The sequence below is a fragment of the Crotalus tigris genome, unplaced genomic scaffold (assembly GCF_016545835.1).
Source record: "Crotalus tigris isolate CLP2741 ecotype Arizona unplaced genomic scaffold, ASM1654583v1 scf7180000018040.1558517, whole genome shotgun sequence".
NCBI lineage: Eukaryota > Metazoa > Chordata > Lepidosauria > Squamata > Viperidae > Crotalus > Crotalus tigris.
The window spans coordinates 1,282,356-1,297,024 of NW_024096790.1; the positions used below are offsets into that span (position 1 = coordinate 1,282,356).

A 14,669-nucleotide genomic window follows, 5' to 3' on the forward strand; every position below is an offset into this window, starting at 1 on the left:
TGGTTTATCAACTTCTTTTTAATTCAAAGATTGCCCTAAATACGGCAATGTCTCCTATCATCTTTTGTAAACATACATCAGACTTGAAAACGGAAACACAATATATATTCTCTTTCAGGAGAAACTGCAAAATAATTCTTCCATCACTCCTGAGTTTAAAGACCGTGATTCGTTCCTTAATGAAGCTGAACCATGTTAAAACATAGTAGCCCCCCCCCAGCTTTAATGAGGAGGGAGAGATTGATGGCTTTTTATTCTTGAACCATGCAATGTAAACTTTTTAATTAATGTATCCTTCAAATCATGAAAGCACTGACCTACAGTTATAAAAATCAAAAATATTACATTCACAGAAGGAAATTTTGGGAAATCTGTTGGGTCATCTGTAAATGGTTGAGACACCCAAAGCCTCTGCAAAAGGATTATAACTAAACATATTTCAATTCAACAGAAGAGATTCCACAAGTCAGCCCATTCGTAAAATATTACAAATAAAAGTATCCCAGCTGACACAGAGGAATCCAGATAGCAACTGGGAGGGCTCTGAGGAAGCAGGGAAATTCAGAAGCTGCTCCTGGAATAAAACATACACCTGGTTTGGATCACAACACTGCATACTGTGAAAGCTTTAAAGTGTAGGACCCAGTCACTTGTTTTAAAAATCATAAGCTTTACATATGCCTGTAAATGATTTTGCTTTGCTTTGCGTTAATTCCTTGTTGATTATTCCAGATAAATGTCATGGTTATTGATTAATTGATTGAAAGGAGGTAGATTTTACTGGAAGGGATAGTTATCCAAGGCACACTTGATCCATGGCCAATTGTATTCTGCAAGGAGAAACAATGGTAAATTATTAAAATCTTCATAGCACTAATGTTTTATAGATCTAAATTTTATAAAGTACCAACCATTAAAGCACATTTTCACAGAGCAACAATAAAAATGTCTACATCTGGAAGTTGCCAGAGCTACCAGTAAATAAGAACTGACAATAATAGACTATTTGTGCTCCCCTTCTTGAAATCCCACTGAAATTACATTATAGAAATTTGAAAGCAATTTTTTTTTTAAATTAAAGTCACAAGAAGAGGAAGAAAATTCCATCCAGGAATGTCACTGCTATATCTTTTATGGCTGTCAGGCCTTTAAAATAACAAATAAACAAAACTGGCCTTTGACTGTAAAAGGTTGCCTATCTGCAGATCAACAGATAAAATACACATGTGCTTTTTTTTTACCTGTCAATGGGATATCCTGTTTCACAGACATTGACCAAGGCATATAGCTGTCTCAAAGCATATTCATACTGAAAATGAATACAAACAACATAAATTATTTTCCATGACTCAATATGAAGGTGTAAGAGATTTTCCTAGATTATTCCTTTTCAATGGATTTATCTTTTTTCTTAAGTTGCTCAGTTTCTGAAAATTCTGAGCAACTCCCAGCAAACCAACATAACAGCAGTAAAACCAAAAGCAAAACTGTTACTATTGACTGAAGCCAACCTGATGTACCATCCCTTAGAGCAGTGTTTCTCAACCTTGACAATTTTAAGGCGTGTGGACTTCAACTCCCAGAATTCCATAGCCATCAATGCTGGCTGTGGAATTCTGGGAGTTGAAGTCCACATGCCTTAAAATTGTCAAGGTTGAGAAACACTGCCTTAGAGAAAGGTGAAATACTCATCTTCAAATGCTCTCAAGAACTATGTCGTTATAGTTCTTCAGAAATATAATAAGAAGTGGAGGTCCAAATAATGGGATTCACTGTTCCATTACTGAAAAACCTCAGCAGTGTGTCTCTGCAGATGGCATTTCCTCAGCAGTGGAACCCCTAACAAGCCATCTTGTTAGGTGGGCAGATTCAACATAAGGAGATGGACCCACTGATATATGCCTCAACCATGTGAAGTTTTAAAAGTGACAAGTAGCCCTTTCAATAGTACCCGGGAGCTAGCTGGCAGCCAATACAGCTCCCTTAGTAGTGTTTTATACAAATTTTTTTTTAATTTGATTTGGTGCACCCAACAAATGAGCCCTCTCCTGCTGGATCATCTGACACTTTTGAATGATCTTGAAGATCAGCTCTTATAGAGCAAATTGCAACAGTTCAGATCTGAAACGACAAGGCCATGGTTGACCATTGGCAATTTTTTACGGGCATAGTTGGATCCAGCAGAGGACCCAATTTTGTACCATGAAGTGGGTTGGGCACACACCATACCAAACATTTTTTTCATAACGGGTGATTTCAATAATTTTTTCTTCTATTGAACAAAGTTGTACTTCGCAGCAAATAAAAAACGTATGCTAAGAAGTTTTATCAAACCAGGAATAAGAAACCTTGATCTTTTGGATTAGAAGAAGCTATAATTTACAGCAGCCCCAACCAACTTGGCCAACAGTCAAGAATGCAAGAAACCCAGGCTCGGAAACACTATGCCCAACATATCTTAGAACAAAATATAAAATACCCTACTTTTCCAAGGCTGCTGCAATACTATCTTATTCAAAATCAAAGCACCTCGACACAAGCCCTTGACCATTCCAGCTAACTTATTGAGACTGTAAGATTTATTTCTTGTTCAAGTGGAAAAACAAAAATGCAACTATTTACACTCCTGGTCAACCAAATAACCAAACTGAACGTTTTCTTTGGAAACAAATAGAACAGACCAGTTTCTCAATTTTACATAGTCCAAGAAAGACCAGTCCACCCTGGTATCTACCCCAACATCTTGAATTAACTTACCAAAGGATTGTGCCAGTTAAAGCAATGTTTTTTAAAGTGATCCATTGCTGACTCATAACAGTCATAATTTCTTAGGCTCAGTCTAGATGATAAGATTTTACTTCCACGCTCTTTAGAGCCTGTTATTAAAAATATGATCTTCTGCATTGACTCCTGAATCACCTGTCTGGCCTAAAAGAGAAAAATACAAAAGAAATGGATGTTTTTTAGGATCTTAAAAATATAAAAAGAGGAAAGAATGAATGCTGGAACAACTTTCATTTTCTTTCAGGGCAAAGAAAAACAAGAACAGGCTTTTAGCTACCACCAGTGGGACTAGCAACTCAACAGCCGCCAAGTGAAACATGACAAATTTTGGATTTTACTTCAAAATTTTACTTTGTAATTGCAAGGACTGGTTGCAAAGTTATTTTTTCAACACTGTGTAACTGCGAACAATTGCTGTATATAACAGTCACTAAATGAAAACTGTGTGTATTCACATGCACGTGGACATTTTCCCTCCTACAACCTGACTACAAACATCATCGTTAACAGCTTTTAAAGATCAAATTTGAGGAAAACATCTGGTTCAATGCCATAACACTTAAATTCTTTGTATTGTCTTCCTCCTCATTCCGACTGATGTTTCATGCATTATTATTTTTTTTTTTACTTTTAAACTAGATTAACTCAAATGAACCAGACTGTTTGCACTTCATCTATTTTTAGCTCACTGGCCATTTACCATTCCTGTTTTTAAGAACATCCTTGCCAACTTCATACAACAAAATATCTAAGTGTAATGCTTCTGAACTCAGACTTTAAAACTTTAAATAATAGAAAAGTATAATGATATCAAATAAGACAAGACCATGTGGAGTTAGCAACTTACTATATATGGAGGACTATGGCAAATTAGCTAGCTGATCTTCCACTATCCCTGGTTAGTATGATGAACTTTAAATCAACAGTTCTCACTTCCCTAATTCAGATTAGAGACAGCACAGTTCTCCAGACTAGATCGTTCCTGACTCAACTATTTCTTCTTTGAATTCTTGTAAATTCATGCTGTCAGCTTGTTTGCTGACAGTCTCTTTTTTATTGCTTTTGAGTTTTTTTTAATTGCATCAGGGTTTTTCCCAATGGTTTTATTTTTCTGCGGCAAAGATGTGGTTGTAATCCTGGACCACAGGCCTCAAGTGTGTTAAGGGCCCTGTAGTGTTAAGGGCCCTACAGTACAGTTTTACATGGTGTGACATATATTTTATTTTGTATTGTTTTAATTCTTTAATAACCTTTAATTGTTTTTTATGTTTTATATTACGCCATGTCGAGATGTGTGGCTATAATAATCAAATAAATAAGGTACTATATTATCAGCTGATTTTTTTCCTAGCACAATTCTAAAGCATCATTTTCCTCTCAAATAAAACAGTGAGTTTCACCATTTTCTAAATACCGAAATACATTTAATAGCACATTTTTTAATCCCCTTGGGTAAATAGCAGCATAAATTAAACATCATGCTAAATCATGGTATTGTTTATTTAGTTAATGCATTATGTGAACTTACCACACAGATTGAGGTTTACTAATAAATCAAGATTAAGCATGGTTTAATATAAAGGTAGGCAAATTTTTACTAGCTGGGAACCATATTTTACATTTGGGGAGGGGGCAGAGTAGATGAAATCAAGATGCAAAGTAGGTATGTAACAGCCCTAAGCAGGATATTCTTTGCCTGGTTGGGGCAAGGTCCCTTTCTGTAAAGCTTGCATCATAAATGTTATATATTTTCCACTGTAAAAGGTGAGAGAGCCATGCTGCTAATTTTTTTTTTACCCCTATCAATGAAAGAGTTTCCAGAGGCTTGGTATGAACTCCTGTGGCTTCAGCTTGCTCAGTCCTAGCTTAGCCCAATATGACAACATGGCACTTCTAACGGATATGCATTTCACAGAAACACAAGACAGTTCCTTTCTACTGAAGCTCATGTTGCATTTCCTCTTCACTCTTACCTCTAGATGTGTCTTCATCTCTTTCACAATTGCCTTTGCTTCATAGATGTCATTGGTGGCCATCAGTTTTCGCTTCATAATTGCAAGGGGCACATCAGGGCTAGGTGTGAGATCATAGTGATCGATCGGCGGCAATGAAATGGGGATGCTGGAATTCTTTTTTGAGCCCTGGAACTGCAATACTTTCATATGGGAGATAGACTGCAAGTGGAAAAATAAAAAGACAACCACTTCAAAAACGGAACAGAAGCACATTTAGGGGACTAGTTTATAAAATTATTTATCGGGGGACTCACTGGGGACCAAGTGAGCCTGCAGATCCTTGGTCACAAGGATCACATTGTAAAACATAGTCTCTGTTGGTCTACCTGGCACAGAAAAGATAAGCAAAGGAAAGTTGGATGCCACTGCAGATAGGATTACTGAGAGTGGTAGTTCAGCAAAATTGTGAGTTCCATTATTTCCTTTTCCCTACACTAAACAACCCCAAGCTAGAACTGGGAAGTTGCTAGAGTTTGCCCTATATATGAACTTAATTTGGAAAAATTATGTTAGGGAAGGCAGTTGGCCATTTGTTATCCTTACAGATGTCAAGACCATACCTATTATGGTGTGATGATCTACTGAAAGTTAGATCTTAATTAGAAAGTATAAAACAAGGAAGGTAAAGGATTCTCTGCCCTGCTCCCTCTTTTTTTCTTTCTTTTTCTTTCCATCTTTCAAAACTCAAATGTTAGTCTGGCATTCGAAAAGTTGCATTCCTTGCACAAAACTGCAAATAAGAATGCTCAACAATGCAACAACATCCAAAAGATGTTTCCTTTTCTAATATAGCTTTTAAAATGAACTTTACAGAAGAAGTGGATGCCTATAGACCAGGGGTTCCCAGCCAGGGGTGCGAGACGATATTCCAGGGGGTGCAAAAACTTGGGTTTTCAAAATTATAGTTAGATACATAATTTGTTGCTGTTATTTTGAACTTTTGTAAGGAGTGCGAGAATATATCAGAAGCATTCTAGGGGTGCAAGGTATAGAAAGGGTTGGGAACCACTGCTACAGATAGTCTCAATCATCCAGGTCATGGTTATCCCAAAGGTGTTTTTCCAAAAGGCAACTGGACTTTCTTGATTTTTTTCTCTCTGAAAATGCTTCACTTCTTATCCAAAAAGTTTATTCAGTTCTGGGTAGAATGCTACTTTCACAAAAATCTGTCTCACTTCACTATTATTTATTACTCACAATGTTTCCATATTGCATCACATGACTAGTGTTGGTGTGGTTCCTCACTAACACAAACTGCCTGTGGAGGGTTTCTTTTGTCAAATCTTCCTGCAAGATGAAAAAGAAACAAAAACTTCCCATGCGATTAAGGCTTTTATGAACAAATATTCAAATACACTGTTTCTCTCCAGTTCTCAGTTAGAATCTTTATAATGCAATCTTTAAAAAATGTTGAAAAACTCCCCAAGTGACAAATTATGCAAGAGAGTTTTAAGTTCAAAAGGAATTTCCACAAAACTCAGCATAGAACATTTGTTTTACATTGGAAAAAATTATGAGGAATATGCAAGGACCGGTGATTAATATTCAGAGAAATGAAAGAATATGCCTCTTTTAGACATTTTAGCAATATACTTTACTGATGGTATCCAGAAGTGAGTGTGCTCTCTCTCTCTCCCCCCCCCTCTTCACTTGATGACCAATGCAAATTTTGCAAAATTCTTGCCAACAATGGGTGCTTATATAATTAAGATTATTTACTGCGTAAATAGGGTAAAAAAGCCCCCTGCCTCCCCCCAAAATTGTCCAGGGCTGAAAAATCGTAAGTAGCTCATAGGAGAAATAATAGGTGCCTTTTTTTTTTTTTTTTTTTTTTTTTATTAAAAGTTTTATAAATTTTACAAAAAAAAACAAGAACAATACAGAACAAAAAACAACATATACAAAAGAGAAAAAAAAATTAAACAATACATATATAAAAAAAAAAAAACCCCCACCCCACACCCCTCCCAAAAACCCTCCCTTCCCCCCCCCCTGAGCTTCCCAGAGCAGAATATAGGCTTAAGAAATAATAAAAAAAAAAATAAAAATTAAATTAAAAACTCTATATTTATATATATAAAAAGATATCTATAATATATATAAAAATAAAACTTATGAAAAGGCTATATAATATTTTTGTATACCCAATCTAAATTGTATAAATTTTATCCATTTGTCCCAGATAGCAAAAAACTTCTCTTGCGTTTGTTGCTTTAAGAAAGCCGAAATCTTTGCCATTTCCGCCAAATAAGCTACTTTAAAAAACCATTCCTGCAATGTAGGCAAAGATTCCTTCTTCCAATATTGTCCAACCAACAGCCTCGCGGCTGTGATCAAGTTTAACATCAATACAACCTCCTTTGTATCACAATCTGTAACAATACCTAACAAAAATAATTGCGGAGTGAATTTTACCCTCCTTCTAAAAATTCTCTGGATATTCCACCATATTTTGATCCAAAATGCTTTTATCTCTCTGCATGACCACCAAATATGATAATAGGAAGCCTCCTTATAACCACATCTCAAGCATTTAGGTTGCACGTCAGGGTACATGTAAGACATTTTTTGTGGATCAAGGTGCCATCTATAAAACATTTTATAAAAATTCTCCCTTAAATTCTGTGCTTGAGTAAATTTGACATTTCTCATCCAAATAATTTCCCAGGTGTCCAATGAAACTGGCTCACCAAAGTTCTGCGCCCATCTAATCATACAATCTTTAATTAGTTCCGTTTCTGAGTCCAATTCAACTAAAACCCAATAAATTCTCTTAATGTGGGTTTGTCTTTGATCCTTCAGTTGCTTAATAAGATTTTCATCTTCTCTAAGAAAACCCACCTTGCAATCCATCTTCCATCTATCTAGTAGTTGCCTATATTGGAACCAAGAATAAGTAAAATTTTCTTGTACTAATTCTTCCCGTGATTTTAATTGCCAGTTTTGTCCATCCCATTTAAGTAACTGTCTATAAGACACCATGTCCATTTTAACCCCTCTTTTTATTCCTTCTATCGCATGCCAAGGTATAGCCCATAATGGTACTTTAAAATCACTTTTATAATATTTTCTCCAAATCCTAAGTAATGAAATTCTTAAAATATGAGATTTAAAAGCCCAATCTATTTTTTTATTAAATATTAAATAGGCATGCCACCCATAAAGTAAATCCCATCCCTCTAGATAAAGTATCTCAGAATTTGTCAAATTTACCCAGTCACTATTTAATGTTAAAACCACCGCATCATAATATAATTTCAAATTTGGTACCTTGAGTCCACCCCTCTCACGGAATTCTTTCATAATTTTGAACTTAACCCTTGGTTTTTTCCCTGCCCAAATAAATTTATTGAGACCCTTCTGCCACTCATTTAAATTAATCTCATTTTTCAAAATTGGTAACATTTGAAACAAAAAAAGAAACTTGGGTAGAATATTCATTTTTATCACTGCAATTCTTCCCATTAGGGATAATTGCAGCTTTTCCCAATTCTTCAAGTCTTTCTGTACCCCGACCCACAACCTTTCATAATTATTTTTAAATAGTTTTGCATTAGAAACAGACAGCATCACCCCCAAAGATTTTACCTTATTAACAATCTCAAAACCCGTCGAGTTAACCAAAATCTGCTTCTCCTGACTCGACAAATTTTTAGGTAAAATTTTAGTCTTATTTACATTAATCTTAAAACCCGAGACCAAACCATAATGGTGAATCAACTGTAATAAGTTTACTACAGAATAGTCAGGTTGCGACAAATTAACAACCAAGTCATCCGCAAAAGCTCTCAACTTATATTCTTTTTTATTAACATATATTCCTTTAATTTCCTGAGACTCTCGAATTTTAATCAATAATATTTCCAATTTTAAAACAAACAACAATGGCGATAAAGGACACCCCTGTCTAGTACCTTTCTCTATTGTGAAAACCTCCGACAAACCTCCATTAACAATAAGTTGTGCTGTTTGTTTTTGATATATTACCTTAAGGGCTTGTAATATGTTTTCACCAAAATTCATTTCTTCCATTACTCTTAGCAGAAAATGCCAATTCAGTTGGTCAAATGCTTTTTCAGCATCTAAAAATATGAGCCCTGCAGAAACTTGGTTGTTCTTATCTAAGTATTCTAGTAAATTAATAATTTGTCTAACATTGTTTTTCATATACCTTACTGTTATAAACCCTGATTGATCTTTATGCACAAGATGATGCACCACCCTCATAAGCCTATTTACCAAAATTTTTACAAATATATTATAATCCACGTTTAAAAGAGATATAGGCCTATAGTTTTTTGGTAAAGTAAGATCTTGATCCTCCTTTGGAATCAATGATATAAAAGCACTACGCCATGAAGGAGGAATCTCTAAACCCTGTAGGATACCATTAAAAAGATCATTTAATGGTTGAATCATCTCCTCCATTCAGGCTTTATAATAAACAGCTGTTAACCCATCCGTACCCGGTGCTTTCCCTAATTTCAATTGTTGAATTGCTGAGGCGATTTCCTCCTTAGTAATTAAACCATTAAGTTCATATTTCTGATCCTCAGTCAGTTTAGGAAAACTTGCCTCAGCTAAATATTTATTTATATCTAACAGTTGTACATTAGTAGATTTGTATAGGTTTTGATAATAATCCAAAAAAGATTTTTTAATTAATTCCTTCTGAGAAACTAATTTACCCTTATAATTTATTTTCTCTATTATTCTCAGTCTCTGTTTCTTTCTTAATTGATAAGCCACCATCTCCCCGGCTTATTAGCATTACAAAATGTATTTTGTTTCATAAATAATAAATTGGTTGCAGCTTGATCTGCTATCAACATATTAAATTGTGACCTTAATAACTTTACAGATTCTTTAGTACTTTCATCAGAAGGATTTAGAACCAAAGCCCTTTCTTTTAGTTTAATTTCATCTTCAAGTTCTCTACGTTTCTGAGTCTGATTTCGCTTATAAAAATTATTCATTTTTATCAAAACACCGCGCATAAATGCTTTACCTGCATCCCATACCATTGACATTGAAGTCCCCTTGTACATATTCAAAGCAAAATAGTCCTTTAAACACTCCTTTAGTTTTTGAACATTCTTCTCTTGTCTAAACAACTTTTCATTAACTCTCCAGGATCTTCTTTCCTCTTTCTCTTGAATCAACTCCATCCAAACTGGACTATGATCCGTCAGTGATCTAGGAAAAATCTTTACATTCTTTACTTTATTATACAAATCCGTGGTAATCAAGAAAAAGTCAATTCTTGAAAAAGATTGGTGTCTGTCAGAAAAAAAAGTAAAGTCTCTCTCCTCTTGATTACGTTCCCGCCAATAGTCCCTTAATTCCCAGTCTTCTTTCATATCAAAAAAGGCTTTAGGTAGACTTGCTTGTTTAAGAAAAGGAGAGGAACCTTTCTTATCCCTTTGTGTGTCTAAGACACCATTCCAATCACCCATTAGTACCACTGATCTATAGTCAAGCAAAGTTATGTTTTGGTGTAACTGTTTATAAAATTGTTCCTGTTGTTGATTTGGAGCATAAAGTCCAACTATAAGTACTTTCTTACCATAAATACCAAGTTCAATCATCACATATCGCCCCTGGGGATCTGATTCTACCAGACAAGCTGGCAGGTTTTGTTTGACATATATAACAACTCCCCCTTTCTTCCCAGGTGCAGGAGATATAAAATGAGATCCCAAACGAGCATTGACTAAATATTTCTGATCTTTAAGTAGAATATGAGTTTCCTGTAAACAAATAACATCATTGGTATGTTGCTTCAAATAATAAAAGATTTTTTTCCGTTTCTGAGGAGAATTCAATCCATTAACATTCCAGGTCAAAAACTTTGCCATCTCCCTTGGCACGCAGCCTGGAGAAGACACCATCAAACTCGGACAGAGCTGCATGTGTTGCATAACTCTTGGGTCTTGCTCCTCCCACCGGCGGTGATGGACTTCCAGGAGAATTCTCTTTGGGCTCTTTTTTACGTTGCTCTTTCTCTTTACGCTTATAAGCTGCACGAGTCATCCTCTGCTCTTTAGCCTCCTTTTGGCGTTGCTTTGCCACTTCTATCATCCCTGCGGAAACCAAATCTAGTGCCTCAGATTGCTGCTCAGGTTCCTTAGCACTCAAAGATTTCCGACCAGATGAAGTTGAGCCTGCACTCATGACCGAAGTATAGAAATCTCTAGCTTTGTCAACTGTGTTCAATCTGTAACGTGTCCCAGCATGGCTCAAAACGATACCCATCGGAATTTCCCATCTGAATGGCATCGATCTAGCTTTAAGCTCATTAGTTAAAAAAGCAAAATCTTTCCTACTTCTTAAAATTTTAGATGGGATTTCCTTTAGAATGATGACATCTTGGGCGGCAATCTGAAATCTTTTGTTGTAAAAAGCTTGTATAATCTCATTCCGCAGGGACTTCTTTGTAAAGTAAATCACCACATCTCTGGGCAATTCTTCTGCTTAGCAATCCAGGAGTTGAGTCTATAAATTTTTTCTACTTCTCTCTGTAATTCTCCTTTATCCATATCCAAAGCCAGCGCCAGATCACTAAGAACCACCTCCATCAAATCTTGATTCATATCTTCCTTGAGGCCTCTAATCCTCAGAGCATACTCCATTTGTCTGTATTGAAACATCAAAATATCTTCTTGTGAGGAGTCCACCTTCCTTTCCACGTCTTGAATTTTGTCATCTAAAGAGTCAACTTTGTCTTCCACTTCCTCAAGCCTTGCATCGAGCTTAACCACCACAGTAGCCAAACCTGAAACAGCTGCCAGTATATCTTGTCGTAATTCATTATTATTTTCTTGCAATTTAGACTTTATCCCCGTTATCTCTTCTTTGAGATCAGATTTAATTTCTGATTTAATCTGTGAAACAAATTGAGTCATTTCCTCTCTCATTTGAACTACAATCTCTCCCATTATACCTCTAACCTCTTGCACTGAAAGTCCAGGTAAAGGAGGGGAGGGTGGTGGCTGAGCCGGTGGTGCATGTTTAGATTGTTGTTGTAGCTGTGCAGTGGAAGTTATAGGAGAAGAAATAACCTGGGGTACTGAGGAAGGCTGCTGCCTCTTTGAAGCCATTTTAAAAAACACAATTGTCACTTCCCTTTCCCCTCCAGCCAAAAAGGGAGGAGGAAAAAAAGAAAAAAAGAATTTTTAAAAAGAGACAAACTATAATCATTAAAAGTCCAGAATAAATCCCAAGAATAAGTAGTAAAAGAGCAAACAATTCAAAAAAAAAAAAATTCTAAGCAAAAAGCAAAAGCAAAAGCAAAAAACAATCCTTAAAAAGGGAAAGTAAAACAAAAGAGAAAGGAAAAAAAAACTCCGACACTTTCAAAACGCCATCTTAAGTCCTTTCACTAGTATAACAAAGAAAAGGAGGAAAAATAGTAAAAATCAAAAGATAAAAAAAATAACACCTAAAATATAACAAAAAATCCTTTAAACTGCTCCGTCCGTTTAAAAATTACTCACCAAAATGCTGTAAACACGGAGATAGAAGCGGCGGTTTCTTTTGCTTCCTAGGAAGCAAAAACAGCTGGGAGGCGGAGATCAGCAAGAGCTCCGAGGGAACACTCCTTTCACCCCCTCTAGAAATAAATCCAGAGGGGGTTTAGGGGTTCTACCTCTACTCTTGCGTTCTCTATCCCTTCCCTTTGCCCGGGAAGGGATTTCCGAGCCGCGGGCCAGCTGATGCGCGCTGCGCTCCGCGGCTCTGACACTTCCCCAGCTGGACGGCTAAAAGCTAGCCGCCATCGCCGTCGCCTCCCACCGGAAGCTCCAATAGGTGCCTTTTTAAAATACCTAACAAAATCTGAAGATGAACCAAACCATAGAAGGTGACTTTACCTAAGGCACCATAATGTCTAGAACTGGCCCTGGATGACATTATTGGCCTTAGCTTCAACCCGGAATAGGAGGGTGGCTGAGGACGTGGACCAGATTGCTGTTGTGTGACTTATCTCTGTGACCTCTCCCAGGAGCTCTGGGAGATGAAGCACCAGAAGAGGGAGACAAAGACTAATGAGACTGAACATGAGTAACAGCCCAGGTTCAGGTCTACATCCTGGCAATACGTGTGGCAAAACATGATTATTTCTATATATTTACTATATCTGCATGACCCATTTAGAATGAGGAAGGTCAGATTCCAGGAGCCACCTACAGGGTCTTTCTTGCTATTTGGTGGATAAAGTAATTTGGATTCACTCAGAGTTGGACTCTGACTGGTCAGGTTCAATGAACTGCCTGGGATACAGTCTAGTGATGTTAGGTGGATTGAATTTGACTTGTGATTCCTGATTAAAGTGGGCAGGGTCATTTAATTGTAAGTTTGGCCACCTGTTTCTTAAATCCAGGCTCCTCCTGTATTGTTAAGGTTGCCCCATCCTTGTTTGGGTTACAATACAGGTCACTAATCAATGCAATCATCACGCCATTTTGGTGCTCTACAATCTGAACTGATTCAGGATATAAGTAATCCACTCCCCCCAGAGCTCTCTGCACTGTAACCCAACCACCTTCTCAACAAGGAGGCAAACAAAAATTGTCTAGGATGGTTACCTGTGTCTAGCAATGGCCTTTTGAAGATGGGGCACATCAATGCTTCTTTCAAGGCTAACAGAATAAGCCCCTCCCTCAAGATGGCTGACACCACTACATGGACTCAACCTCATGTCAGGTGATTGGACTAACAGTCCACAGCATAGCAAATCTAGACAGCATACTAAAAAGCACAGACATCACCCTGCCGACAAAAGTGCGTATAGTCCAGGCCATGGTTTTCCCAGTTGCAATGTATGGATGTGAAAGTTGGACCATAAGAAAGACTGAGCGCAAAAGAATTGAGGCCTTTGAACTATGGTCCTGGAAAAGACTCCTGCGAGTCCCTTGGACTGCAAGGCGTTCAAACCGGTCAGTCCTAGAAGAGATCAACCCCGACTGCTCTTTAGAAGGCCAGATCCTGAAGTTGAAACTCAAATACTTTGGCCACCTAATGAGAAGGAAGGACTCATTGGAGAAGGGCCTAATGCTGGGAAAGATTGAGGGCAATAGAAGAAGGGGACAACAGAGAATGAGGTGGCTGGATGGAGTCACTGAAGCAGTAGGCGTGAACTTAAATGGACTCCAGAAGATGGTAGAGGACAGGAAGACCTGGAGGAATGTTGTCCATGGGGTCATGATGGGTCAGACATGACTTCACAATTAACAACAACAACAAATGCCTTAACTGGACCAGCCTATTCAAAGTCCATCTGTAAGCAAATGTAAGTGACATGATCCCCCAGATGCCAATACTTTTCACAAAAGTCCCCCAGATGATTCTCTCCACATAAGAATAAATGATTTGGAATAGGGCCACTAGCTGGCTATTTGCAGATGCAATAAAAGCAAAGAAACATATATGTTTCATCTTTCTATTTCTATTTGCCACAATGTAATCCCTAATATGGGCTCTTGCACAAGCAAATACCATATCTTGGCAACTTACCACATCAGAATCTTCCATCCATTTGACACTGTACAAATCCCCAAGGTATGTTTGTCTCTTTTCATCATAGTAACATGCATATGAAGATTCATCAGGGTTAGATGCTGTTGTGGCATAAACTGTGAAGAAAATGGATAAGCCCTATTGATTTGCTCAGGACAGAAATCAGTTATACTTGTACAACCTGACCAATAGTACAATTTGAAGCACTTGGATTTTAAGGTAACTTAAAGTCATAATGCATGTTCTTTTTAAAATCTTTCCACTTTAAATAAAATGAGAAAGTAAAAGGACAGACTGAACAATGTAATCAATCAGTAATGAAAAGTCTAAGATATGTTGGCAATTTCAGTCTGT

General features: G+C 37.0%; 1 protein-coding gene across 1 annotated transcript; it reads right to left on the reverse strand.

The window, feature by feature from the left end:
- On the reverse strand, nucleotides 1–14,461 carry LOC120309585 (legumain-like). Its single transcript, XM_039346982.1, has 6 exons — nucleotides 14,313–14,461; nucleotides 5,997–6,086; nucleotides 4,758–4,958; nucleotides 2,758–2,928; nucleotides 1,242–1,309; nucleotides 1–830 (listed from the first exon to the last, which is right to left on the reverse strand). Exons 1-6 carry the CDS (start codon nucleotides 14,328–14,330, stop codon nucleotides 794–796), a joined length of 585 nt encoding a protein of 194 aa, XP_039202916.1. The 5' UTR covers nucleotides 14,331–14,461; the 3' UTR covers nucleotides 1–793.
- Nucleotides 14,462–14,669: the final 208 nt, after the last annotated feature.

Excerpts from the sequence above, each read along its gene's own strand:
- LOC120309585 (XM_039346982.1), bottom strand. Across the intron at positions 2,929-4,757 it reads AGATGAAGACACATCTAGAG|GCCAGACAGGTGATTCAGGA; the intron begins GTAAGAGTGAAG and ends TTTCTCTTTTAG. Across the intron at positions 831-1,241 it reads ACAGGATATCCCATTGACAG|AATACAATTGGCCATGGATC; the intron begins GTAAAAAAAAAG and ends TTCTCCTTGCAG.